This window comes from Trematomus bernacchii, unplaced genomic scaffold (assembly GCF_902827165.1).
Source record: "Trematomus bernacchii unplaced genomic scaffold, fTreBer1.1, whole genome shotgun sequence".
Taxonomy (NCBI): Eukaryota; Metazoa; Chordata; class Actinopteri; order Perciformes; family Nototheniidae; genus Trematomus; species Trematomus bernacchii.
Genome location: NW_022988050.1, coordinates 10,232,534 through 10,259,907, shown reverse-complemented (window position 1 = coordinate 10,259,907; position 27,374 = coordinate 10,232,534). Strand labels below are relative to the sequence as shown.

Sequence of the window (27,374 nt, the reverse complement as noted above, 5' to 3'; positions counted from 1 at the left end):
CCATTTCCTGTTTACATTCAAAATGTTTAAAATACATGATACATCATTGCTAATGCCAAGCTCTTGTAAACACACAATTGCCATAACGCAGTCAAATCACTGTTTTAAACCCTCACCCACAATGATCTAAGGCTGTGTTTAAAATATAAGTCTAAACATACTGCAGAATAGATACTCAATCAGTATGATCTGCATACTAGGTTAGCATTACCCAGCCATTACTAGCAGACTGTTCACACTGAGGTAAACTCACGCAGTACGTCCTCTCTGCGAAACATGACTGCACCGATCACATGGCTACATCAATGATGGTGTTACTATGTTGTTTTTTCTTTTTGGAGGATCTTTTCAGTCACACACCCCTGTAATGCCTTCTCCAATCCACCCGGCTTATGGCAGTATAGTATGGGAAATAAATTGATGCAACACAATGTCTTTGTCTGAACATTTTATTGGTTTCCAAAAAAATGAATAAAACAAAAATATAAAGTCATTTCCTCCAAAATAATTTCATTGTCAAGGACCTGGACAGCTACAACTGAGGAGAATTCAACCAGGGGATGGGCGCTCACAGCAACACCTCACCCTCCCTGCTCCCCTGTCTAGGCTAGCGGAGGAGTCGGGAAGAAGCGGCTTTTAATATGAGACAAAGCGACGGGAGAGAACAGGAAAAAAGGGGAGATGAGCATCTGTCAAATCTCGAACAGTAAAAACACCAACTATGAAATAACAAAAAATCTTGTTGGGAATCTTAATCTTGGCAACTTGACTACTAATCTTTACACCTGAAGAGTGAGACAACAAACCTAGAGTAATACACTTTTTATTTTATTCATATTAAGTTAAATGTTTATCCCTTATAATTGAAATTAACTTTAAGGGGCCGAACTCTCTGAAATAAAGCATCTGTAGTGCTGTCATCTGAGGGTCACACCTACACCTACACTCAGCGATCACAAAATGGGCGCTCTGAACATGGCTGCCATACAACAATATCATGAACGTTTATATATGAGGGCAGAAGGAGGATCAGCATTTCACTTTCTCTCTCTCTCTGATTTTTCTTAATATAAACTCAGTCAAAAAAACAGAACAGGGCAATGTTTGAACAGAGATGCAGATACAGTATAATGGCAGCACAAAGATCACAAGGTATATAGCAGACTAGCCAGTGTCTCGTGGTGTGTGTGTCCGCGTGTGTGTAGAAGAGCCAAAAAGCAGCGGTAAACAGTGATATGTTCTGAAGGTTGTTTAGAGGGTGGAAGAAGGCAGGAGAGGGCGATCAATAGCAGGAGGGTAAGGGCAGGGAGAGGAATTGAGGGTCGGAATTGGCCATTTATGTGAAGGTAAGCCCTGCCTCGTTGTAGACTTTGAAGACCTTCTCGATGGCGTTGATGTAGGCGGCCGTCCTGATGTCCAGACCCAGGTTGTGCTTGCTTGCTGTATGCATGATTTGCTAGAAAGGCAGAGGAGGACATGTGTTATTATGATGGCTATCAGCAACAACCTCAGGGGGACTGGTCACCTTCTTCTTGCTGACGGTAATTACCAGCACGGAAAACCGTTCCTTTAATTAAACACCGTCAGAACTAGGAAGTCACCTTGCACATTTTATATTACTTTTAATAATTTCAAAACTAAGGTGAAACCTTGATTTATGGAAAAACTTGGAGTTTTTGTACATTGTTCTCATTGGTCTAAAGTTGGAAAATTCTCTGGTCATGTATCTAGCAGTACAACTTTGACCACATGAAATACTCATTTATAAATAATCAAAGTCAGGATTCGAAACACCATTTTTGTGTTTATGAAATGTCTATTAGCCCAGCTTTATATAAGAATAATTCCTAGCAAAGTACTTAATCATTCAACATGATCTGGAAACAGATATGAGAGAAGGATTGATTAACCAATTAAAAAGTTAATTTAAGGTTTTGTCAACGTTGACAGTTGCCTAGCTACTGTGGCCAGCAGTAGCAACAGTGTTTACTACAGGTCTGTTGGCGCTGACTCAAAGGATCTAACAGCCTCCTGACGCAAAATCAAACCATTTATTAATGATACAGGTATTTATTTAATATGTTATACACCGAATACTGCTTTTCTGGAATGTTTGTGTGCATGACAAATTGAAACTTGAATCGATGTGTCGATTTGTTGGTTGCATGATATCTTCTTGCTTACCGGGCGACTGTTTCTCTGTAATTATTATTACAATAAACAACTTGAAACTTGAGCTGTTGTGTCTATTTGTTGGTTGCGTGATGTTTATTTGCATCCTTTACTCCTGTATCCGAGCTATTCTTGCAAAGTCATGAAAGTCTTGAAATCAGTCAAAGGCTTATTGGGAAAGCCTGGATTCTTTTTGTATGTGAAACGTGTAGTTTTAGGGCAAAGTTGACCTTGTATATTTCATTTGCATGGTAAAAGAAAAGTGAAAGGAAACATGCAGGTCATGTTCTTGAAAGTATGTGAAACATTTCCCCAGTTTTTGTTGTAGTTGATGGAAATGTATTTGGTTTACAGTGAGATGAGGGACATGAACCACTGCACTAATGCAAGTGGCGTGTTTCATATCCGTTTATTATACTAGATAACATAGTGGCTCTGCACTATAAAGAGGCAGGAACGTGTTACTTCCTGTACGATCACTTACCCGGGCAGATCTCTCCATGGTGTAGGCCAACCCAGAGTGAACAATATCCTTCTCAGAGGCACCCTGCAAGGGAAAGATGAATGTTAGCGTCAATCTCTAGGAGGACACTCAATAAACAAACTGTATGCAACATTTTATTTTCATTAAGAAATAGCCTTGGTTGCATGATTGTATCATTGATAAATGTATGCTTTTTGTTTTTACATGTCAATTCAAAATACTAAAAAATGTTTTATTTGTTTGGTCCCAACTTGGCTCTGGTAACTTGTGATGGGCATTAAGAATCTGTGTAGGTAATAGGAGATAGGTACAGTACAGGGAAAGGCTTGACGCAACATGTGTATTAATTTCACAGCAACTAAACAACAATCTGTACTGTAGACATGGTGAAGGGGTTTGCACCAATGCCCAGCGCCCAATTTACTTTCATTTGTATTTGTAAACCATACACATGATCAGCACCAGTTGCTCTCTGAAGTCATGGCAGAGTCGTCTCTAGCAATTGGTTACAGATAAATGTTGACAAATCACATTTGATCAGCCGACAGGCCGATAGCACTCAAGTCAAATGTTAGATTTGTGCATTCCTGGTTTGTTTAAGAGGAATAACTCAAGCCGATTGGAGTCTACTGGTCATACAGTTAAGGTCAAATATGTATCCGTCAGTCACCATCTAAAAGTTCAAGACACTTTGTCACAATACTTGATATCGCAGAAGGCACAATATTTGTTAAAGACTCAATATTTTAAATACGATTTTTAATGAAGTATTATAAAGCTGCATTGTTTTCAACATATTAGAATAAAAACACATTTGTTTGTTATAGATATATTTTTAAAGTGTGTGTTAGCAGATGATACTCACAGCAACTCTGGCCTGGAAGTCAGCAGTAGGTACGACAGGGATGGGCCCCCCCTGCTTGCCAAACTTCCTCTCCAAACTTTATTGCACAGACAAGATAACAGACTGAATCGATAAAAAATACCAGGGTTGACACACCCTGATGGTCAAGGCCGGATTAACCATATGGGCACACTGGGCAGTGCGCACATGCCCAGGGGCCCTTGAGCAAGAGAGGGCCCTCAGTGACAAGAGAAAAAAAAATATATATGTATATATATATTTTTTTATTTTCTAAACCGTCTGTGTACTGTAGGTCTCACTATGTATTCGCTCAACTTTATGACTACGCGGCGGCGGTCTATGATCAAATCACGACCCCACCTTCACATTGTTGTGTCAATCGAGCTGAAAAAATTGATGGTGCCGGTACGGGGCAGCGAAAGAAAAGAAAGAAAAGGAAGAGAGAGTGGCGGCTGCTTTAAAACATTTCCCAACAATAAATAGCTTTTTCAAAAAAGCTAAAAGTGACGAATTAAGCCAGCAACCACAAGGAACAGTGACCTAATCACAGGACTTTGCAAAGTCTCTCCTCTCTCTTCTCTCTCTCTCTCTCTCTCTCTCCTCTCTCTCTCTCTCTCTCTCTCTCTCTCTCTCTCGCTCTCTCTCTCTCTCTCTCTCTCTCTCTCTCTCTCTCTCTCTCTCTCTCTTTCTTCACTTGTTTGGCATTTTTCAAAACATTGCCATTAAAAATGCCACACACATGAACAAATACATTTGCAATACTGAGATAGAAAAAGTTCTTCAATCTTTCTCTGCAGAAACAGAGAAACACCCAAAGTGCAAAACACCTCATTTCTCCTGCTAAGTGAAATATAACACACTTCATTCATAATACTAGATGGTTTGACCACCCAACTACACACTGCTGACTCTAAAGCACTTTCCTCTGTTATGGGCTCTGCTCTGTACATAGAGGTTCCTGCAGAGGAAGATTGCTTGAGTATACAGAAATACAGTAAATGAAGAAATACAAATGAGTTGTTGAATGAAATCACATTTTATTCAAAAATAACATTGTGCAGCATGCATCTCAGCACATAGTTACTATGCTTCGGATCTCTCTAAGTGTGATGCATTGTTTGCCAAAACCCAGTTTGTAACTGCTGCTTCCTGTGCCTCATTGAAAACCCTTAGCCTTCCACCTGCACCTCTTTGTTTCTCAGTCCTTCAGATAAACAACAAAGATCTAGTGGTTGGTCAGTGTCTGTGTTGCATAAAGGTAAGTCTACCACAGTCCATTGTGCAGGATTTGTGTACAGTTATAGTATGCAACATGCCAACAATTCAATGAAAGCAATGAAGTAAATACGTTTCACACAACAGATATAAGCACTGATATATCATGAATTATGCAGAGCTAAAAACTGGTAACCTGTTTTCTAAGCGTCCGGATTACAGAGGCGACAGTACATCGCCTTAGATTAGACTGAACCCTCTGTCCAGCCTCTGAACCCTCTGTCCAGCCTCTGAACCCTCTGTCCAGCCTCTCTCATCGTCACACCATGGTTGATAACATTTCATTTCATTAGAGAGTATTCTTCTTTGTCCACGTCCTCTCCCTCCAGCTCTACCTCTACCTCTCATTCTTCCTCCTCTCACTCTCACCCACCTCTTCCTCCTCCTCTCACTCTCACCCCACCTCTTCCTCCTCTTCTCACTCTCACCCCACCTCTTCCTCCTCCTCTCACTCTCACCCCACCTCTTCCTCCTCTCACTCTCAGCCCAGCTCTTCCTCTTCCTCTTCCTCTTGCTCTTGCTTCCATGTTGGCTTCCATTGTTGCTGTAACAAAGTACTCACCTGTGGTCTTTTTATAGTGCTGACATCCTGATTGATGAGACAACAATTATGCAATCAGGTGCTTGGTCAGGTGGAACGTGTTTCTTGATCATTGGTCCATGTGTGAGGCATTTTGAATATCAGTGTTTTAAACCTGCTAACACGTGACTTTATGTCAGATTCCTGTGTCTAACGTGGAGAAACGTGTGCAGTGGTTTGCAAAAAGTGTCATGTTGATTTGCAAATTGTGTCAAAAGCTGAAAACGTGTTTAGAGTTTTAGAGATTTGAGCTGATGTTTTGCTCTTTGAGTGTCAGTTAAAATAATTGTGCGTTATGTATAATTTTAGTGTGTTAGCAATCGAGAAAAACTGTATTATTATTATTATCATTTTTAATTTGCCAAGTACATGTGTACATATGTATATATTTATATATAGTATTTTTATTTTCAAAAATGGTAGTTGAAACTGCTATTGACATGTGCAGAAAATGACCCTATATCTAGTTTTTCTTGTATATATATATATATATATATATATACACTGTACAGTATATGCATTTATTTTTTTCTTGTCCTAACTTTTATTTTTTTTTTTTCTTTAGTTTTCTTTATTTCTTTGTACTCCTTAATTTCTATACGTTTTTGACGCAATAATGCCAATGTTATATTATGATGATTCACGGGAGGGCTACTTCCCCCATAAGCTATGCTTCAGCCCTCCCGCTTCTACTAATTTTGTTCATCTTTGTGTGTATGAATCATACTTCTTTTTTTTGTATGAATTTAGTAGAATAAAATAATTTTAAAATATATATTGATATCAGCAAGAGGTAGAGGGAGGATAGGAGTGAGAGGGAGGATGAACTGAAGTCAGTTGAAGAGTTATTTGCAGAATATCGGTTGGAGCTGTATGACCGTCAGGCCTATAGCTGCATGCTTCTTCTGCAGGTGGAGGCGCTGAGGTCAGACCCAGCTAGGTGGTAAAAAGCTGAATATTTTCTTTCCTCTGTTTTTTGTACAAATATTTTTTGTATTTCTTTGTCATCAAAGTGTTCCTTTCCACTTACTGTATTTGATAGAGGCATCATTTGTGTTTACACAACTGTAACTATGTGTTGTGCATGAATGAAGCACCAATTTGTTTTGGAGAAAGATAAAAGTATAACAACAGTATATTTGTGTTTCTGCACATATTTCTGTAAACTTGAACAATCTTTATATGCAGAATTCTCTCCATACAGAACGCCATAAAAGATGAGTGTGCTTTAGATTGAGAACGATGGTGTGTAGTCGGTTGGACAAAGTGTCTTGTACTATAAATGAAGTGTGTGCCATTTGGTGCAAACGTTTGGTTTTGGTAAGTGTTTACGTAGTTTTGGGTGCAGTGCTTCATTTTGCAAGATATATGAAGTGTTGGGGGTGCTGCTGTTTTGAGTGATATTACCTAGGTCTTCTTGAGCCATACACTGTCTTGAGATCATGTCCATTGTATCCTTGTCTTGTGATTTTTGACTGAAAGGGCAAAAGGCTAGACCTACTTTGGTTGAGCTATGTAGCTGCGTCCCCTGCTTTTGACAAGTGTGCGATTGACATGCCAGATTGAATGAAAATTAAAAATATTGGTCATGTTGGGTAGGCGTGTTGTTACGTGTTGGTACGTGGGTTGAGGGGCCCGGAGCTCTCAGTGCCCAGGGGCCCCTGGAGGTACTAATCCGGCCTTGACAATAAGAGGAATAACTCAAGCCGATTGGAGTCTACTGGTCATACAGTTAAGGTCAAATATGTATCCGTCAGTCACCATCTAAAAGTTCAAGACACTTTGTCACAATACTTGATATCGCAGAAGGCACAATATTTGTTAAAGACTCAATATTTTAAATACAATTTTTAATGAAGTATTATAAAGCTGCATTGTTTTCAACATATTAGAAAAAAACACATTTGTTTGTTATAGATATATTTTTAAAGTGTGTGTTAGCAGACGATACTCACAGCAGCTCTGGCCTGGAAGTCAGCAGTAGGTACGACAGGGATGGGCCCCCCCTGCTTGCCAAACTTCCTCTCCAAACTTTCCTGCTTAGACAAGATAACAGACTGAATCGATTAAAGATACCAGGGTTGACACACCCTGATGGTTCAGTTCATCAAGTCACACAAGTGAAAGTGAAAAAGCCACTGTATGATTGGCTGCTTGTGATCAAGAGAGAGTATAAAAAAAGGTTGCCCCAGACGTTGTTACTCTTGGAGAGAGATCACATCAGCTGACACCAGCTTATGCCGAAATAACAGAGCAGCATCACTGACACCGCCTGAACCAGCACCGATCCAGTAAGAATATATCTACTAAATTACTACTAAATTACTGTTGACATCATTGCTATTTAGATTTGTTACACTTATATTTAAAACTAATTTATCTTGCATTAAAAAATACATTAGAAGCCTTGCCAGTGATGTAATAGCTAAGAGACATAAATGATAGTATTTTTTAAAAGCTTGTTTTAGCAACCACAGCATGAACTGAAACAACTTGAATGAAAATACTTTTTAAAAGCACCTTTCATATACAGACGGCTTTACAATTTAGCTGCGTGTTCCATACATTTGGGGAAAGGGGCTAGAAGTTGTATCCCCAATAAAGTATGAAGAGTTTAAACTTGAAACATTTGTCGCGTTAAAAGATTTTCGTACAGGTCAAATTACAGCAGGGGAGGTAGACTTGATATATTATGGATAGGTTGTGACAAAACTCCTGTTCTGAGGTTTGTGTTGTGGCTTCAGGAAGCAGCTGTAGAACCTGAGTATCTCCATCCTGCTGAGAAGTCCAGAGCATCACAACACCAAGAGAAATACAAGGTACAATAACACAGCAAGTCTGAGTGCTGTATAGGCTGTACCATTTATCAGTAGTATGGTGGTTTGCCAATAATAATGTTTCTTCTCTTAGTTTTAATTTAGATGGCTACCGTTCCTCGAGATTTCGAAAAAGACAAGACCAGAGAAAAGACGCTGCATGGCAATAAAGACACTGTCTATAAACATGACAGAAATGATGTACCATTTGGCATTACTTTCTATAGCACACGTGTAAGAGAATGGCTGGCTGCAATGAAGGAAAAGTACCCAGCATTTAACGAAGTTACCACAGACAATCAAATCAGACTCAAGTCACCTATCAAGAACGGCGGTACCATAACTTTATATCCTAGTGTAACAGTTGTGGTACAAGGCAAAGACCTGAGGAAGAGGTTTCTGGAAGATTTTGAAGAAATGAAACGACAGGCCCTGCAGGACGACTTACAAGCAGCAATGGAACATTTGAAATTAGAAAATGAGCCTGAGGGAGGTAACCCAACCCACTGAAAAAGATGAAACAAAAAAATAAGATGGATCATTATAAATAACTGATTTCTAAGCTTTATGTGTATTGGTAATGTATCCTCTGAGTGTTATGACGCTGCAGGCCATGGAGGAGGTGAGGAGCAGTCTTGTACCCTATAATAAACTGAAAATGAAATGCTTTTGAGAAATTATTAGAAGAATCAGTTTCTTACACAATAAAAGCTTGTTTATTGTTGATACGTACATGTATGACTCATGCTTATTCTTTACATTTCCCCTTTATGGTTTATATATTATACAAATATAACAGTGTATTTTTTGCTGTATCACAAAATATTCATGACCAAATAATAATGACTATAATAATGACTAAGTAATAATCCAGATTAAAAAGTGAAAAAGGAAAAACATCCTAGGTGTAATTCATTAAGAATTCAACAACAAAAAAAGACAGTTCATCTGCTCCATCAGCGCTGGATTTGTGTGGTTTGAGCCAACAGGTTTGAGCACATTTTATTTTAATTGTGTGTGCGCTTACAGGAATAACCATGACGTTGTTCTCCAGTTAGATCTTGTCAGCATCTAGGGTGTGGCTGGTGGGACCATTGGCACCTTCAGCAATGATCTGAAAAGACATGAAATACAACACACACTTTACATGACTGCAACAAAGTCTCCCTGTCCTTACTCGTGTGGAGTCAAACACCAACTTTAAGCAAAGCACCTTGGGTAAATCAAAAGTGAGGGTTTACCTTGGCCTTGATCCTTCGGGCGTTGTTACGCGTGAGCTGCTTTTCTCCGGCGGCAGGGATCAGGATGTGGCAGTCGGCTTCCAAAATGCTCCCTTCATAGGGTTTGGCTCCTGGGAAGCCCACAATGGTGCCATTTTGCTGCAGAAAGTAAAGAGACACACACGTGAATATTGACAAAATGTTGGGGAAAAAGTGTATTTCCAGGAGAAGAAAATCATCTCAAAGACAATGACTTGATTATTTTAGTAAGAGAAAACAGAGGGGGGAGATGACAAGAAGGATAAAGCAGACAGAAGTGAGGGGAAGGCAGTTGTGCTGGTACCAGTTTGTATTCCTCCAGCGCTTTGGGGTCGATGCCATCAGCGTTGTAGATGGCTCCATCAATCTCACCGATGCTCACACACTTGGCCCCAAACCTGTGCAGGTACCCAGTGGCACTGCAAGACACTCTGGGGGCCCCAGGCAGAAGAGACATACCCCCAACACATCCAGCACAACCGCCAACCAACCCCAACCCCAACCCCCCCGCAGGAGCGGAGAATACGAAACTGAAATGAAGCAGCTTTTGGCGGCGCGCTACGCATGGGGGGTTTCCCGACATGTCATTGTAGTAAATTAAACGGGGTTTCATGTTGTCGTTGCTGTGGACCTATTTAATCGACCTTCTCTGGGGCCCCCCTTCTGGTCCGGGGCCCCTGCAGGTACCTCATGGAGTGAAGACGCACATTACCAAAGCCCTGTGAAAAAGTTACAGCAGGTTAATAACATCATGGTCCAACATCACCATGATCATCACTTTTTACTAATTGAATATCACCAATAGTAACATTTATAATTGTTATACCACTATTCAACCAACCATGAACTGATATGGTGCGGTGACATGCAACAAACCACTCTGGTGCCACCATGTGGCCAACTGCAGTTATGACATCTAACTAAAGTAAGGCCTCACACAGGTACCATTTTTTAATTAAAATATTTTCTGTAAACATTGGTGAGAAATTGAGACATACAAGAATAAGCACAAATGGACAGATAGATGCCGGGTGGAGCAAATTGTTCCATTTCCTGTTTACATTCAAAATGTTTAAAATACATGATACATCATTGCTAATGCCAAGCTCTTGTAAACACACAATTGCCATAACGCAGTCAAATCACTGTTTTAAACCCTCACCCACAATGATCTAAGGCTGTGTTTAAAATATAAGTCTAAACATACTGCAGAATAGATACTCAATCAGTATGATCTGCATACTAGGTTAGCATTACCCAGCCATTACTAGCAGACTGTTCACACTGAGGTAAACTCACGCAGTACGTCCTCTCTGCGAAACATGACTGCACCGATCACATGGCTACATCAATGATGGTGTTACTATGTTGTTTTTTTCTTTTTGGAGGATCTTTTCAGTCACACACCCCTGTAATGCCTTCTCCAATCCACCCGGCTTATGGCAGTATAGTATGGGAAATAAATTGATGCAACACAATGTCTTTGTCTGAACATTTTATTGGTTTCCAAAAAAATGAATAAAACAAAAATATAAAGTCATTTCATCCAAAATAATTTCATTGTCAAGGACCTGGACAGCTACAACTGAGGAGAATTCAACCAGGGGATGGGCGCTCACAGCAACACCTCACCCTCCCTGCTCCCCTGTCTAGGCTAGCGGAGGAGTCGGGAAGAAGCGGCTTTTAATATGAGACAAAGCGACGGGAGAACAGGAAAAAAGGGGAGATGAGCATCTGTCAAATCTCGAACAGTAAAAACACCAACTATGAAATAACAAAAAATCTTGTTGGGAATCTTAATCTTGGCAACTTGACTACTAATCTTTACACCTGAAGAGTGAGACAACAAACCTAGAGTAATACACTTTTTATTTTATTCATATTAAGTTAAATGTTTATCCCTTATAATTGAAATTAACTTTAAGGGGCCGAACTCTCTGAAATAAAGCATCTGTAGTGCTGTCATCTGAGGGTCACACCTACACCTACACTCAGCGATCACAAAATGGGCGCTCTGAACATGGCTGCCATACAACAATATTATGAACGTTTATATATGAGGGCAGAAGGAGGATCAGCATTTCACTTTCTCTCTCTCTCTGATTTTTCTTAATATAAACTCAGTCAAAAAAACAGAACAGGGCAATGTTTGAACAGAGATGCAGATACAGTATAATGGCAGCACAAAGATCACAAGGTATATAGCAGGCTAGCCAGTGTCTCGTGGTGTGTGTGTCCGTGTGTGTGTAGAAGAGCCAAAAAGCAGCGGTAAACAGTGATATGTTCTGAAGGCTGTTTAGAGGGTGGAAGAAGGCAGGAGAGGGCGATCAATAGCAGGAGGGTAAGGGCAGGGAGAGGAATTGAGGGTCGGAATTGGCCATTTATGTGAAGGTAAGCCCTGCCTCGTTGTAGACTTTGAAGACCTTCTCGATGGCGTTGACGTAGGCGGCCGTCCTGATGTCCAGACCCAGGTTGTGCTTGCTTGCTGTACGCATGATTTGCTAGAAAGACAGAGGAGGACATGTGTTATTATGATGGCTATCAGCAACAACCTCAGGGGGACTGGTCACCTTCTTCTTGCTGACGGTAATTACCAGCACGGAAAACCGTTCCTTTAATTAAACACCGTCAGAACTAGGAAGTCACCTTGCACATTTTATATTACTTTTAATAATTTCAAAACTAAGGTGAAACCTTGATTTATGGAAAAACTTGGAGTTTTTGTACATTGTTCTCATTGGTCTAAAGTCTTTAAATCTGGTGGAAAATGCTCTGGTCATGTATCTAGCAGTACAACTTTGACCACATGAAATACTCGTACATTTATAAATAATCAAAGTCAGGATTCGAAACGCCATTTTTGTGTTTATGAAATGTCTATTAGCCCAGCTTTATATAAGAATAATTCCTAGCAAAGTACTTAATCATTCAACATGATCTGGAAACAGATGTGAGAAAAAGATTGATTACCCAATTAAAAAGTTAATTCAAGGTTTTGTCAACGTTGACAGTTGCCTAGCTACTGTGGCCAGCAGTAGCATCAGTGTTTACTACAGGTCTGTTGGCGCTGACTCAAAGGATCTAACAGCCTCCTGACGCAAAATCAAACCATTTATTAATGATACAGGTATTTATTGAATATACAGACTACTGCTTTTCTGGATTTTTTGTGTGCATGACAAATTGAAACTTGAATCGATGTGTCGATTTGTTGGTTGCATGATATCTTCTTGCTAACCGGGCGACTGTTTCTCTGTAATTATTATTACAATAAACAACTTGAAACTTGAGCTGTTGTGTCTATTCGTTGTTTGCTTGATGTTTATTTGCATCCTTTACTCCTGTATCCGAGCTATCCTTGCAAAGTCATGAAAGTCTTGAAATTAGTCAAAGGCTTAGTGGGAAAGCCTGGTGTCTTTTTCTATGTGAAACGTGTAGTTTTAGGGCAAAGTTCACCTTATATTTGTATATTTCATTTGCATGGTAAAATAAAAGTGAAAGGAAACATGCAGGTCATGTTCTTGAAAGTATGTGAAACATTTCCCCAGTTTTTGTTGTAGTTGATGGAAATGTATTTGGTTTACAGTGAGATGAGGGACATGAACCACTGCACTAATGCAAGTGGCGCGTTTCATATCCGTTTATTATACTAGATAACATAGTGGCTCTGCACTATAAAGAGGCAGGAACGCGTTACTTCCTGTACGATCACTTACCCGGGCAGATCTCTCCATGGTGTAGGCCAACCCAGAGTGAACAATATCCTTCTCAGAGGCACCCTGCAAGGGAAAGATGAATGTTAGCGTCAATCTCTAGGAGGACACTCAATAAACAAACTGTATGCAATCACTTAGTCAATTTAGAGAAAAGTGTACTTTCATTAAGAAATAGCCTTGGTTACATGATTGCTAGATGCTTTTTGTTTTTACATGTCAATTCAATACACATTTATTTTATTTGTTTGGTCCCAACTTGGCTCTGGTAACTTGTGACGGGCATTAAGAATCTATGTAGGTAATAGGAGATAGGTACAGTACAGGGAAAGGCTTGACGCAACATGTGTATTAATTTCACAGCAACTAAACAACAATCTGTACTGTAGACATGGTGAAGGGGTTTGCACCAATGCCCAGCGCCCAATTTACTTTCATTTGTATTTGTAAACCATACACATGATCAGCACCAGTTGCTCTCTGAAGTCATGGCAGAGTCGTCTCTAGCAATTGGTTACAGATAAATGTTGACAAATCACATTTGATCAGCCGACAGGCCGATAGCACTCAAGTCAAATGTTAGATTGGTGCATTCCTGGTTTGTTTAAGAGGAATAACTCAAGCCGATTGGAGTCTACTGGTCATACAGTTAAGGTCAAATATGTATCCGTCAGTCACCATCTAAAAGTTCAAGACACTTTGTCACAATACTTGATATCGCAGAAGGCACAATATTTGTTAAAGACTCAATATTTTTTGATATAATTTTTAATGAAGTATTATAAAGCTGCATTGTTTTCAACATATTAGGAAAAAAACACATTTGTTTGTTATAGATATCTTTTTAAAGTGTGTGTTAGCAGACGATACTCACAGCAACTCTGGCCTGGAAGTCAGCAGTAGGTACGACAGGGATGGGCCCCCCCTGCTTGCCAAACTTCCTCTCCAAACTTTCCTGCACAGACACTAGAAGGGAACAAAGAGAAACATTAGAAAAATAAAGACATATCTTTTGTTTCCGAGTCGATAACAAATACCAGGGTTCATCAAGTTACACAAGTGAAAGTGAAAAAGCCACTGTATGATTGGCTGCTTGTGATCAAGAGAGAGTATACAAAAAGGTTGCCCCAGACGTCGTTACTCTTGGAGAGAGATCACATCAGCTGACACCAGCTTACGCCGAAATAACAGAGCAGCATCACGACACCGCCTGAACCAGCACCGATCCAGTAAGAATATATCTACTTGTCCTTTAAATTATTATAAAGACACTCTTTACTGAAAAAAAGAAATGGTGAAACATTTAACCTTGTTCGTTCAGCACACATCCTAAGTTAAAGGTTGTCGTAGATGGCAAACAACTAAGGGAGGAGTTTGATCGAGATTTTCAACAAATAAAACGAGAGGCCAAGTCACACGGCTTATCAGCAGAAATGGCACGTTTGAGAATGAGATGAAGAATGAGCCCACTCAACCCAACCCACTCAAAAAATCAAACAGAAAAATATTGCTTAGATGGATCATTATAACAGTTTTCTAAGCGTCATGTGTATTGGTAATGTATCCTCTGAGTGTTATGACGCTGCAGGCTATGGAGGAGGTGAGGAGCAGTCTTGTACTCACTGAGCAGGTGGTAGTTGGAGTCCCTCTCATATTTGAAGGTCAGTCTTCCATAGCTGACATGGTTGAGATTCTTCAGCCACTCGAAATAAGACACTGTCACACCGCCAGCATTCAGGTACATGTCCTGCAGGAGGAAACAAAGTCTTTAGCCTGTTTGGTCCTCACTTGCCTGTGTGTTGAATTATTACAACATTTACCCTGTACTGATTTTAAATATAGATATGGGAAGGAAATTATTACTCTGTAATAAACTGAAAATGAAATGCTTTTGTGAAATTATTAGAAAAATCTGTTGCTTACAAAATAAAAGCTTACTTATTGTTTACATTTCCCCTTTATGGTTTATATATTATATTTATAAAAATATTTCATTGTGTATTTTGTGCTGTATCACAAAATATTCATGACGAAATAATGATTAAGAAATAATCCAGATAAAAAAGTGAAAAAGGAAAAACATCCTAGGTGTAATTAATTAAGAGTTCAACACAACACAAATTCAGTTCATCTGCTCCATCAGCGCTGGATTTGTGTGGTTTGAGCACATTTTATTTTAATTGTGTGTGCGCTTACAGGAATAACCATGACGTTGTTCTCCAGGAAGATCTTGTCAGCATCTGGGGTGGTGGGACCATTGGCACCTTCAGCAATGATCTGAAAAGACATGAAATACAACACACTTTACATGACTGCAACAAAGTCTCCCTGTCCTTACTTGTGTGGAGTCAAACACCAACTTTAAGCAAAGCACCTTGGGTAAATCAAAAGTGAGGAGTTACCTTGGCCTTGATCCTTCGGGCGTTGTTACGCGTGAGCTGCTTTTCTCCGGCGGCAGGGATCAGGATGTGGCATTCGGCTTCCAAAATGCTCCCTTCATAGGGTTTGGCTCCTGGGAAGCCCACAATGGTGCCATTTTGCTGCAGAAAGTAAAGAGACACACACGTGAATATATGTGAATACTTGACTGTTTGGGAAAAGTGTATTTCCAGGAGAAAAAAAATCCTCTGACTGAGATGTAAGTTAAGAATTAAATAAGTCAGATAAAGACAATGACTTGATTATTTAAGTAAGAGAAAACAGAGGGGGGAGATGACAAGAAGGATAAAGCAGACAGAAGTGAGGGGAAGGCAGTTGTGCTGGTACCAGTTTGTATTCCTCCAGCGCTTTGGGGTCGATGCCATCAGCGTTGTAGATGGCTCCATCGATCTCACCGATGCCCACACACTTGGCCCCAAACCTGTGCAGGTACCTCATGGAGTGAAGACCCACATTACCAAAGCCCTGTGAAAAAGTTACAGCAGGTGAATAACATCATGGTCCAACATCGCTATGATCAACAAAACACTCTGGTGCCACCATGTGGCCAACTGTAGTTATGACATCATCTAACTGAAGTAAGGCCTCACACAGGTACAATTTGTTTAATTAAAATACATAAACAAATAAGCACAGATGGACAGAATAGACGCAGTCTGGAGCAAATTCTTCCGTTTCTTGTTTACGTTCAATATGTTTGTAAATACATGACATTTATTTTATCATGATACATCATTGCTAATGCCAAGCTCTTGTAAACACACAATTGCCATAACGCAGTCAAATCACGGTTTAAAACCCTGACCCACAATGATTTGGGGCTGTGTTTAAAATCTAAGTGCAGAGATACTGCAGAATAGATACTCAATCAGTATGATCTGCATACTAGGTTAACATTACCCCAGCCATTACTAGCAGACTGTTCACACCAGAGGTCGCGTTAACCGAATATTTTCCGTCTATGACGTAATTTTTCCAAGTATGACGGAAAACTCTGAAAGCAGTCCGTCATTTTGACAGATTACAACACAACTCGGAACAGCGCCAAAATGTCCACCAGCGGCCCACATTATATTACATCCTTAGTGGCCAGGTCGACTGAGGGCGATCTACTGTACTCTACTGTAACTATTATTTAGTAATTCACACCCCTGTCCAGTTGGTGGCGAGTGTGTGCATATTAAGTAGCTATTGTCTCGTCTTGTATTTGACCTCGTTGATTACCTCGTTGTTTAACCGGCTTCAGCAATCGCAAAATGTCACGGCAGCTGAGTGTCCGAAGCTTTTTTAATAAGCCCAGTAATTGTGATGGTGTGGATAAACGAGGTGAAAAAAGAGGGATTGATGCAGTGGAGGATGAAGGACAAGCCAGTAAGACTAAAACTGACAACGTTCAGCCAGCAGCAGAGGGACAAGCAAGTGGCAAGGAAAAATAAATCATTCATATTCGTTTTGACATGAAAAGTGACCGCACGGTCGGTGTCTCTGTTCATCTTTTTTTTTCTCCATGCCCTTAAAAGTTCTGTATGAATCATAAAAAAAAGGAATGAATGAACATTTGCTGCTTAGTACCCAAACATAAATATTAAATGTTACGATCCTGTCCGTCAAAATGACGGACAACGGAAAAGTCTAACGCAACCACTGGTTCACACTGTGGTAAACTCACGCAGTAAGTCCTCTCTGCAAAAATGATGAATCACAACTTAAAGGTGGGGTAGGTAAGTTTGAGAAACCGGCTTGAGATCGCAAGAATTTGAAAATACACAACCGGAGAAAATCTGCCACTTCCTTACAGAGCCCCTCCTCCAACACACACGAACGCGCACATGACCAATGAGGGCACGAGATAAGTTTGTGCACAGATGGAAGGCTGACAGGCAGGTAGGCCATCCAGTTATTTTAGCCTGGCCGGCTAAAATGATTGGTCGTGCTTTTTACAGTACTACGGCTTCCACAGATGATATTTTTTTATGGATTTTTTGTCAAAGCACTTAAGATATTCATTGCTATCGGGATGTTAAGAGCATTCCATGGAATATAACAAAAAGTGTATCTCGAGCCGGTTTCTCAAACTTACCTACCCCACCTTTAATGTAATATTTTTATTATTTATGCTTTTTTTTTTGTGCTATTTAATATGTGTTCTACAGTACATTATACAGTTTATGTGCATTCCCACGTTTGTCCTCTGCTGTACCTTGATCTCACTTGCCATCATTCACAATTATTTTATTTCAGCAGGTAATTATTTTATCCGTCTGCTATAAGGCTATCTCAAGGGTTGCATTGCATTTTGGGGCAGTTGAGGATGTCCAGTAGACTCATGTCTCGTACTCTGAAGTTATTGTGTCTGCATACAATAAAGTAGGAACGCACTATATGCTTAATACAAACTAATATAACTATCCATACTGAGAATGAAAAATACTAGAGGTTTAAAAGAAAGCACATAGAAAAGTACAGTCTGTACAGCAGTGCCGAGCTCTGCCTGTGGTTTCCTCAATTTCTATAGTCTAATAGTGAATGCAGTATCGCCATATCACACTGCCGGCACAGATTTAACAGAACTGAAGGACACAAAGAGTTCACAGCTGATCTTTTTCAAATTAAGTGTGATAAAATAATCCCCAGTTTTGATCTTGATACCACACTAGGGATCCATCTCCCCGCTCTCACTCAAATCTCTAAAAAAATCTAATCCCAGCACAATGTAATCCTCAACCACACACACTCACACACACACAGATTAGTTTTGTTTAACATCCACGTCATGGTTCAGCTGCTGTCACCACCTCCTCAATGACGCCCTTCTCATCCCTCATACGATTACCCCCTCAACAAACGTCATCCCCTTCCAATACATTTCTTAGTTTCTCTCCAAGTCTCTTGAAATTCTCTGTAGAGCTAGTAAAGGATATTGAATCCTATGAGGATGCGTCTGAATTGTCTACATAAAGATTTGTTAATTAAGAATAACTGATTACATTTTCGTTGTAAAAGAGCAGTAATTATAGAAAACTTTGTAGGAAAGAAGCAGAGGTCAGCGAGTAGGTGTTCTCGACCCGTGTCTGTGTTGGCATAAGTGTGTATAAGTTTGAGTGTGACTGTGTGTGTGAGTGTTTCCATAACACGTGAGGACCATGTGTAAATAGAAGTGAAACTGCTGAAAAGGAGAATAGTGCTTTTCATTTTTCCCGCAACAGACACTCTTTCCTTCTTAAAGATGAACAGCTTAACTCTTTCCATGATTGTAATGTTTAAAGTTTCATAATAGGTCCCAGTGTCTCATTTTTCGTAAATACTTCACTGCTGTGTGCTTGGTGAGGAGATCAGGGCCAAGCTATAACAGATGGCATGGCTCTGATTGAGGCTCTAAAACCCCTCATCATGATTTCACTTGAGAACATAAGTCCTGTAAGCAGATATCTGCAGTACATTGAGGGTCTCATCTTTCCTCGCAAGTAAGATGCGTCTACTATGATCAAACCATGCATGCGTGTTTACCTGGATGACGAAGGTCTTATCCTGGACGCCAGGTGTCAGGCCTATCATGCTCATGTAGGACGCCTCGTTCATGAAGTTCTCAATGCCGTGGAAAACTCCACGACCAGTGGCGGAGATACGACCGTGGATTCCTCCCTGGCTGATGGGCTTTCCTGTCACGCAGGCGTGGGCGTTGATGTCCTGCACACACACACAGAAAATAATAGTGAAAAACACTGAAGAAGAATATGTACCAGCAGATTGTTGAATAAATGTAGGTTCCTCTTACATAGAGCTCACATATACGGTAAAATGGCAGAGTGTGATAGGCTGAAAACACCATTGACTATTCGTAAAGCCTTAATGTCTCCAATGAGGCTTAAAAGAGCAACTATATAACCAATAGAAGCTGCAAAACCAGCACTAACATTAATTCAACTGAAAATATGCTACTTTCTGAAGATCAATCAATAAAAGCCATTAGTTGTACTGCATGAAATTACCCTACAGCAAGACATCCTCACACTGGAGAAGATGGTATCACCAAACATGTTTTGCAGGATAACGGATATCACCAAACAATACATTCTTTAACAAATACCTTATTGTTTATTGACTAATCCTGTGAGTTCTACAAATCACTCAACCCTTGTCCAAACACTGCAGATGGCTTTCCTTAGCTCTCTGAAGTCACCATTACAATTTCCTAGACTACAAGATGGCTGAAGTCCAAGCCATTATTTGGCTTTCATAATTGTTGCCTATTCAGATTGAACCTACAACAGTGATGATTAACATGAACACACGTAGGTAAATATTTTCCATCTTTAGTCAAATAGGCCCTGTTTGACAGGTTTCGATACGAGAATGATTCGCTGATAACACAAACACACAGAGGCCTCAGTTTGTAGAGCTGCTTTAAAGAGAGGAGGAATGTCTCAGCGGTCGGCTGGGAAGGGAGAGGCAGGAAACCACTGCTCATGGTTTATACGTGACTCATGCCTTCCTTTCATTTGGCCTTTTTAATAATCCTACTGAAAACCGGCCATGTATACAGATTGGTTGCGTTTGCCTCACAGAACTCACAGTGTGTGCAATGGTGTTGGCGTATGTGTCGGCGATCCAGGACATTTCCCTCTCTCCTGTGCTCATGTCTGGGGCAGGGACATCGATGCCAGGTCCTGGTGAAGGCAGAAAGGGAAGGAGAATGAATCAAGCACGGCAGTCACTGGGCACGTTTCAGTCTTGATAAATGGGTACCTCTGCCCAAGTTTGAATGAGCATCACACAACTAGCATGACAAATTCAAAGGATAAGGGGAATGTAATTGTCAAGCTAAGGGTCATACATGTGTACACACACACACACACACACACATTGCATATGTATTCTGGAACGTCTAAAAGCATGGATGCAGAGAGGTGGGGGATGGGACTGTGCCCTGTTACGCTCACACTGACAGCACAGGGCAGTGATGTGTGCAGTGGGTGCTGCTTTGCCTTCAGGATGTATACAAATACACGAAGGAAGGCACTTGTATAAAACCACAAATGACACAACTACTGCCGTCTACACGCCTGCAGGTTAACAGACAGTTTCATATCTGTCTTTGACCAGAATATATTATAAACATTTCTAAACAATTTCTTTTGATGGTGTATTTCATTGCTTGTATGTTGAGTGGAGCATCTTGCATTTGTAACACTAACATGCATGGAGAGCGCAGCGATGAATAAACTGGTTGTATAGTGACCTGCTGAACCTGTGTATGCTTACTGTATGTGTGGCATTCTAAACATAGTTACAACTAATACAGCAAATGTTTTGAGAAACCTAAAAGATAAACAATTGGTCATTTCTGTAAGATACGTTCCTCAGCCGAAGTGGCATGATGCCTGTACATATCAGGCTCAAGTATAATCTGTGGGGGAAACTTCTGAAGCAGTTGGAGTCAGGACTCAGAGAGACACGAGGAGAGCTGGAGCTTTGATGGCAAACACTGACGGTTTATTTTGAGCTTCGGCCGGAGAATTCACAAGACATGTCACGGGCCACGGTTTGACCACACGGTTGAGATGCCACAATCAATTCTGAAGAACTCTACCCCGGCCCAGACCCATGTATTTAGCTAGTTCTCAGAGGATAATCAACATTGTGCAATAGATAGACTAAACAGCTGAGGGACACTGATTCACATTTGTTGTCGCTTATGGCTCGGTTGCCCGGTCATAAACTGGCAACGACAACAAAATGCTAGGGCAGCCCCTCCTTAAGGGAGACAACGGCTGCTCGAGGTTGGTCAGCTGCGTCAGAGGGCGAAGGAGGACATACAGGGCAAATTATTCCCCAACATAATCTTCATTCCAGGATTTTTTTTTTCGTGTATTAATGGTCCTCCTTGTCAGTTCACACGGGCACACCCTGAGCTACCCCGACCTGAGCAAACAGCACTAGATGGCAGGAAATGTTTACTTTTCTGGGTGGAAACATTCAGCTCTCCCCACCACAGCCATTTCTAACCCAGTCAAATAAAGACAAGAACTCTGTCACGCAAAAAATGCCAATAGTGCGGCCATGTTAAAGTCATATTGCATCTTATAAAATGGCTAGATTAATAACTATAACAGTAAAACAAGCTCACACAAACACTCACCAATGAACCCCTTCTTGGCCAGCTCGATAGTGAATCTCCTGGTAATCTTCTCCAGCTCATTATCCTGTGACATACAAGACACAGTATCCATAAAACATGTTGATTGCAGTGTAATGAGACAATTAAGGATGTTAGGAAACAAGAAATAGGCTACACAAAATACCAAGTGGATTAAAAGTAAAGCAATAGTTATCCTTCAGCTTTTGAAAAGACGCTATAGGCATTTTGACAAAATATGTTGGTTTCCAATCCACTTAAAGCCACAGCCACATACCTTAATGTCTGTACCCTTACATTATCCATTAATACATGCACTAAAATCCCTGTCCATAATCCAATAAAAAGGCAGGGCAGGCACCATTAGTAAATTGAAGAAAATGTAAAACGTAGATCTGTGTATCTAAAGACACATTGGAGTATCTTCTTCAACAATTGCATGTGAACAAGCTTCATGTGTTCCCTAACTCTTTAAATCTCTCTATTTAATCATTCTTCTCATTAATCACCAGAATGAGAGGATAAGGCTTTTTATTCCAGTGTGATTGAATCATCATCTGTGTTTGTTTGTGTGTAAGAAACAGACAGGAAATCTGATACCCCTCCAAAGACTGCCAGCTTATGTTGGCTGCGTTGCTATGCATATAACAGCATACAGTTAAACATGCGCGTGCCTCTATATGCGCATGCGGGTGTGGGGGAGGAGGGTGACATTAGAAGGCTTACAGAGTAATTCTTGGTGTTGATCTTGACTCCAGCTTTGGCTCCCCCAAATGGCACATCTGGAAGAGAATGACGCAGCTTAAAAACAACAGGAACATTTACATGCTTATGCACAACACGTACACATTTAGATACCCATGTTCAATCTAATGTATTAATGTGCAATCAGTAGGAAGAGAAAGCTAAATAGATGACGGCTATTTCCTGCCACTAATGCAGTTTAGTTGTATGGGAACTTCATTTTGTAGGAGAAAGTGTCATTTGGACAAATGACAATAAGTTGGTAGGATAAACGGTATTAATTTGAATATGGAGGTTAGGGTTAAGGATAACCAGCAGGACGTTTTATGTAAGGCTAAGACTTTAATACTTACCAACAACGGCGCACTTGTAGGTCATCAGAGAGGCAAGGGCTTTGACCTCATCCACAGACACATCCATACTGTAACGGATACCTGAAGAAACACAAAAAACAGGACGACATTTATTTAGTCCTATTTTTCAATGATAAAATACACATATCTTTCTAACCCAAAATGAATGTGTACTGTACTTTTATTATATGCTGGTTTATGAGCTCAAGTGCCTTGTACACCGATTAAGTGTTCAGACTGCAACATGGGGAAATCATTTGCCCTCACTGAAACTATATCCACTGCATGTGCAACTCAACAACAGAAAAGGGAAATGAATAGCAGAGATCGACCGCTGTTGGAACTGGATTGGACCAGTAATAACTGCATCTTATAACTGCTGTTGCTATGACACCTGAATTTTACTAAAGGCATTAATAAAGGATTAATGTTTTTTATTTTATTTTATTCTCCATAACCACACAAGACCACATGCACAGGTTGCAGATCACAGATTGATGCTTGCAGTCACGGTAGCAGAGATGGGCGGGTGGAACTCAACAACCAATCACAGCCCTCCATTCTGACCCCCACCCCCATTACAGTCATTCCTTCCTGTTGTCTGGGGTTTACTCCTATCTCCACGGTAACATGTGTGAGTCAGCCCGTGTGCTGCAGCGTTATATGAGACCATACAGCCAGGCTGCCAGAGTACCACACTGCTGTATCTTACTGTCCGACTGTACTAAATATAGCTCATCTAGAGTTAGCTTCCACAGAGAAACCCCAAGGGCAAGCAGCACAAGGAGGAGATGGCAGATTTTCCTTCCAGGGGACAAAAGCACTGTGTGCGTCATTCCCTCCACCAAGGAGGGTATGATTTGGGATTGGTTTGTTTGTCAGCGGGTTACTTATTTTTACATTTTTGAAAAGGGCCTTAATGGAGGGCTGCACTCTCCAAAGGGTTGTCTTGTTTTCAATGTGTTTGGCTAAAAGCAAAAACTTAGGAAGCATAAGTAAATGCCTGTGCCCTTTATGATGTCAACTTTAAGTGCCAGTGACTTCCATTTGTGTGGTTTCAGATAGAAGATCAAACCTTGCTAAACAAAGCTTGATCTTTAAGGAGTGCTGCATCGGTTCCCCTCTTGTTTTCTTTATTTCCATTCATCCTAAATCAGCTGAGCTACCCCAGGGCCCACACAAGACAATCGGGCTTACTGATAACATTTAAACAAGGAAAAAAAGCCTGGCTGACTAACCATCCAACCAGCCATTGATCCACCCAAGCAACAGCTCACCACAGCAACCAGACCAAAAATCTGTAAACACATTCCTTTGAAATAGAGGACAGATTTTAGGAAAATAAACTGAGCCCACGCTGAAGTCAGGGCGGTTTAATTACAACAGTCTGGCTAGAAGGCCTGACACGGCAGCACTCTTGCTCCGAAGCATGTCAAATATCTAGACTCCTGCTTAAAAATGTTGGGCTTTTGCTTGAGCGATTGTTTGGATTAAACTACTGCTTCAATTATTCTGTGCATTTGCCTGATATTTTTCCCTGTATTAGTAATTGTTTCTGGACACTGATAAATAAAGCTGATGGAAATGACAAAGTTATACGCAGGTTATAATTAATTTAGTATTCATATGGAGTGTTCCTCCACACTATGCAACTTTGACATACTGATGCAGTTTTCACGTGAAAACAGTGGCAGGAAATAAGCCTGATTCTCCCCACTCTCAGAAAGAAGAAGGATGTTGATAATCTTGCAGATTAAACTAAACTTGAGGGACTTGTACTATTTACAAATATAACAACTTTCCAGAAACTATATTCTAGGATTGTGAGGATGACGTTGCATAGAAACAACATGATGTTCCAAAATGTATTCAGTAGTTAGAAGAGAGGCGCTGTGTGGCTCTGCAAAGGGGGTGTATGAGCAACCCATGCACAAACAAACAGCCTTTGCACTTTGCAGTTTGATCTGAACATGGCCAAGGGTCTATGCACTATATCAATGATTATCCCACTGAAAAATAACTGCCCTTACTCCCACCCCGATAACAGGAGTTTGGCATAAAGACCAATCAAATGTTAATAGGCCCCTCCAATAATCAGACTGATATTGTTCCTACACTTAATCTTATGAACCAAAGTTCACACTTGCTGTGATTTGTGACCACTTTTAAGGGTACCTTCGATCTGGATTAGGCAACATGAGAGGGATAAAGATATTTAATATTACTAAGAATAATAAAGACTGTTAATACCAAGATGGAGTTTGGATTGCGGTGATTCTGTGCTCTCGTCAGGCTTATAAAAAGGTGGATAGAGACACTTATTGTTATTGATTTTACAAAATGGCTTCTCTGAGTGGTCCTTCACTGACAACTAGCTGGACTGCCTTGTGATTTCATAAATAGTTGAATTGCTCCATTACTTTAAAGTGGTTTTGGGGAGAAATCTGTAATAGATATTTTGTTTGGGTGCTTTGAAAAATGCACTCTAACTACATTTGTATTAAATGAATGTGTATACGGCACAGTATCTCTCCAAATTAGGTCTGCAATGGCTACGTCACGCAGGTACAAAAGAAGGGTGTCATGGTGTTAATAGCACGCAAATGTCTGCCCCGCACAATTCAAACATGCCCTTTGACTGAATGGCATGTCTCTTTCTACTAAGAAAGCCTCCTCTGCACAGCACCCTCCCCCACCTGTCAAACAGCTGACAAATAGGAGTGCCTGGAAACACAACCACCCCCTCCCCAGCTCTCACAGCCCCTCTATTCACAAATAACCCAGAGTGCACTGCAGCAGCAGCCCATAATGCCTCTGCTTTGAACCTTGAACTTTGAACCTATGTCACTCTCCCCAAGGTTGTCACATTGCACATAAAGCAGGTTTAAACAGTGAATGTCAGTATAAGACTACATAATGAGTGAGAAGAACCACATTGTGTGCATTTGCCCTGCTGTAAACCCATGAGTATGAATGAACAGACATAAAAGCGTTTTTGCAGCACATGTATGGCCAAGGCCTGGCATGCTTAATGACACACCTGATGCCTTCAAAGCTGCCCCCTCCATCACATCATACATCTGACACACACACATTGGAATAAGAGTAGGCTAGATCAGTAAGAGAAGAAACAAACTGGTGAATATATCCAGTTTGAACCAGATGTGAGAACTTGATCGTGAGAATGATGGGCTAGATTTAAGATCACAACTGCCTACAAAGTATCGGGCTTCTTCAGTTTGACTGCTAGCTTGCTGCTAGCCTGAAAGCTAAGAAACTACTGTAACACTACACTTCTGGGTAAGCAGGAAGGTCACTGTAATCTGCACAAAAAGTCTCACGCAAGCAGTACGCAGCTATAAGCACAGGAAACCAAACGAACGACTCAGCAGCCGCTGAAAAAACAAGGCAGCTGTTGACAGTAGCTGCTTTGATTTGTGATACTTTCAACTAGCTACTTGTGCTGCTAAGGATTGCTATGTGGCTGGCTAAAGCTAGCTGACACAGGTCGGGTTGGGTTGGCACAATACTTACCCCCTTTGCAGGGAGTCCTGTGCTGGCTGTGCTGGGCGCGGTACCCCTCAATCACCTCCCACTCTCCGTTATCCCTCTTGATGGGGAAATTCACGCTCAGGATGTGGTTGCATGGCTTGATGATGCGCAGGATACCCGCAACACGTTTCTTCTTCTGCTCGGGGGTCTCCTTGGTCCTCAGGTCCTCCACCAGCTTGTCTTCGACGATGCTGGCTCCGCGGTCGAAGAATCCCTCGACCATCCGGAAGAAGTTGGGGTCGTCGGGCTTGTCTGCCGCGTCGGCGTAACGACGGACCCGCATCAGGGACGAGGACACCGGGAGAGCGGAGTCAACGCACCCCGAGGCCAGGGCACTGCCCGCAGAGCGGCTCAGCAGTTCCCCGAAACACCGATACATGACTGAAACTGGAGAACTGTGTAAACGTACTAATACAAAGGCAACTAAACTACAAGGACAATGGGGGTGACTACAGGATATGGGGTAGAATAAGCAACACAGCAACTCCTCACCGTGTCCCGTCCTCTGGCCGACTGGGGGATGGCATACTGTGTCCGTTTGTTTTAAAAGGCAGCACGAGCCAAGGAGGGAAGTGGGAGCTCCCCGGGACGCACGCGGAAGAGGAGGGTCGACAGGGGCGCGTTCACGTGCAAAGCAATTGACAGCGCACGTTCGCGAGTCTGCACCATTGAAAGACAGGGGAAAATAAATGTAGAATAAATATTTATTTATTTATTTTCAAGTAGACAGCAATGTTTGTGTTTTAATTTAAAGGATGACTGTGGATACGTGATCACAATTGTTCGGTTCGTACGGAAGAGGAGTAGGGCCACATGAGTCAGAACCCTACTTTTGGTAACATCCAAACCTTTTTTGCATTTTTGCTCATCCTTAAGCAAAACAAAAATGCATTTAAGCATTTTTTGTTCAGTTTTGTTACATTGAAAGATGCTAAATGTTTGGGATTGAAAAATATGTTGCAGGGGAAAATAGATATAAATGAAAG

At 40.9% G+C, this 27,374-nt stretch overlaps 1 protein-coding gene, 1 long non-coding RNA gene and 1 pseudogene across 2 annotated transcripts; 1 reads left to right on the top strand and 2 right to left on the bottom strand.

Moving 5' to 3' along the window:
* Positions 1-433: 433 nt before the first annotated feature.
* LOC117473445 lies at positions 434-9,954 on the bottom strand (annotated as a pseudogene).
* Positions 7,580-8,394, top strand: LOC117473512. Its single transcript, XR_004555038.1, has 3 exons — positions 7,580-7,667; positions 8,121-8,195; positions 8,298-8,394. It is a non-coding gene; the product is annotated as an uncharacterized LOC117473512 (long non-coding RNA).
* Positions 9,955-10,933: 979 nt separating the features above from the next.
* LOC117473510 (glutamate dehydrogenase, mitochondrial) lies at positions 10,934-26,974 on the bottom strand. The gene is made up of 13 exons (XM_034119113.1): positions 26,371-26,974; positions 22,837-22,917; positions 22,466-22,521; positions 21,743-21,806; positions 20,176-20,270; positions 19,111-19,290; positions 15,931-16,068; positions 15,567-15,704; positions 15,361-15,441; positions 14,788-14,911; positions 14,039-14,130; positions 13,168-13,230; positions 10,934-11,952 (listed from the first exon to the last, which is right to left on the bottom strand). The coding sequence occupies exons 1-13, from the start codon at positions 26,765-26,767 to the stop codon at positions 11,833-11,835; spliced, it is 1,629 nt and encodes a 542-aa protein (XP_033975004.1). The 5' UTR covers positions 26,768-26,974; the 3' UTR covers positions 10,934-11,832.
* Positions 26,975-27,374: the final 400 nt, after the last annotated feature.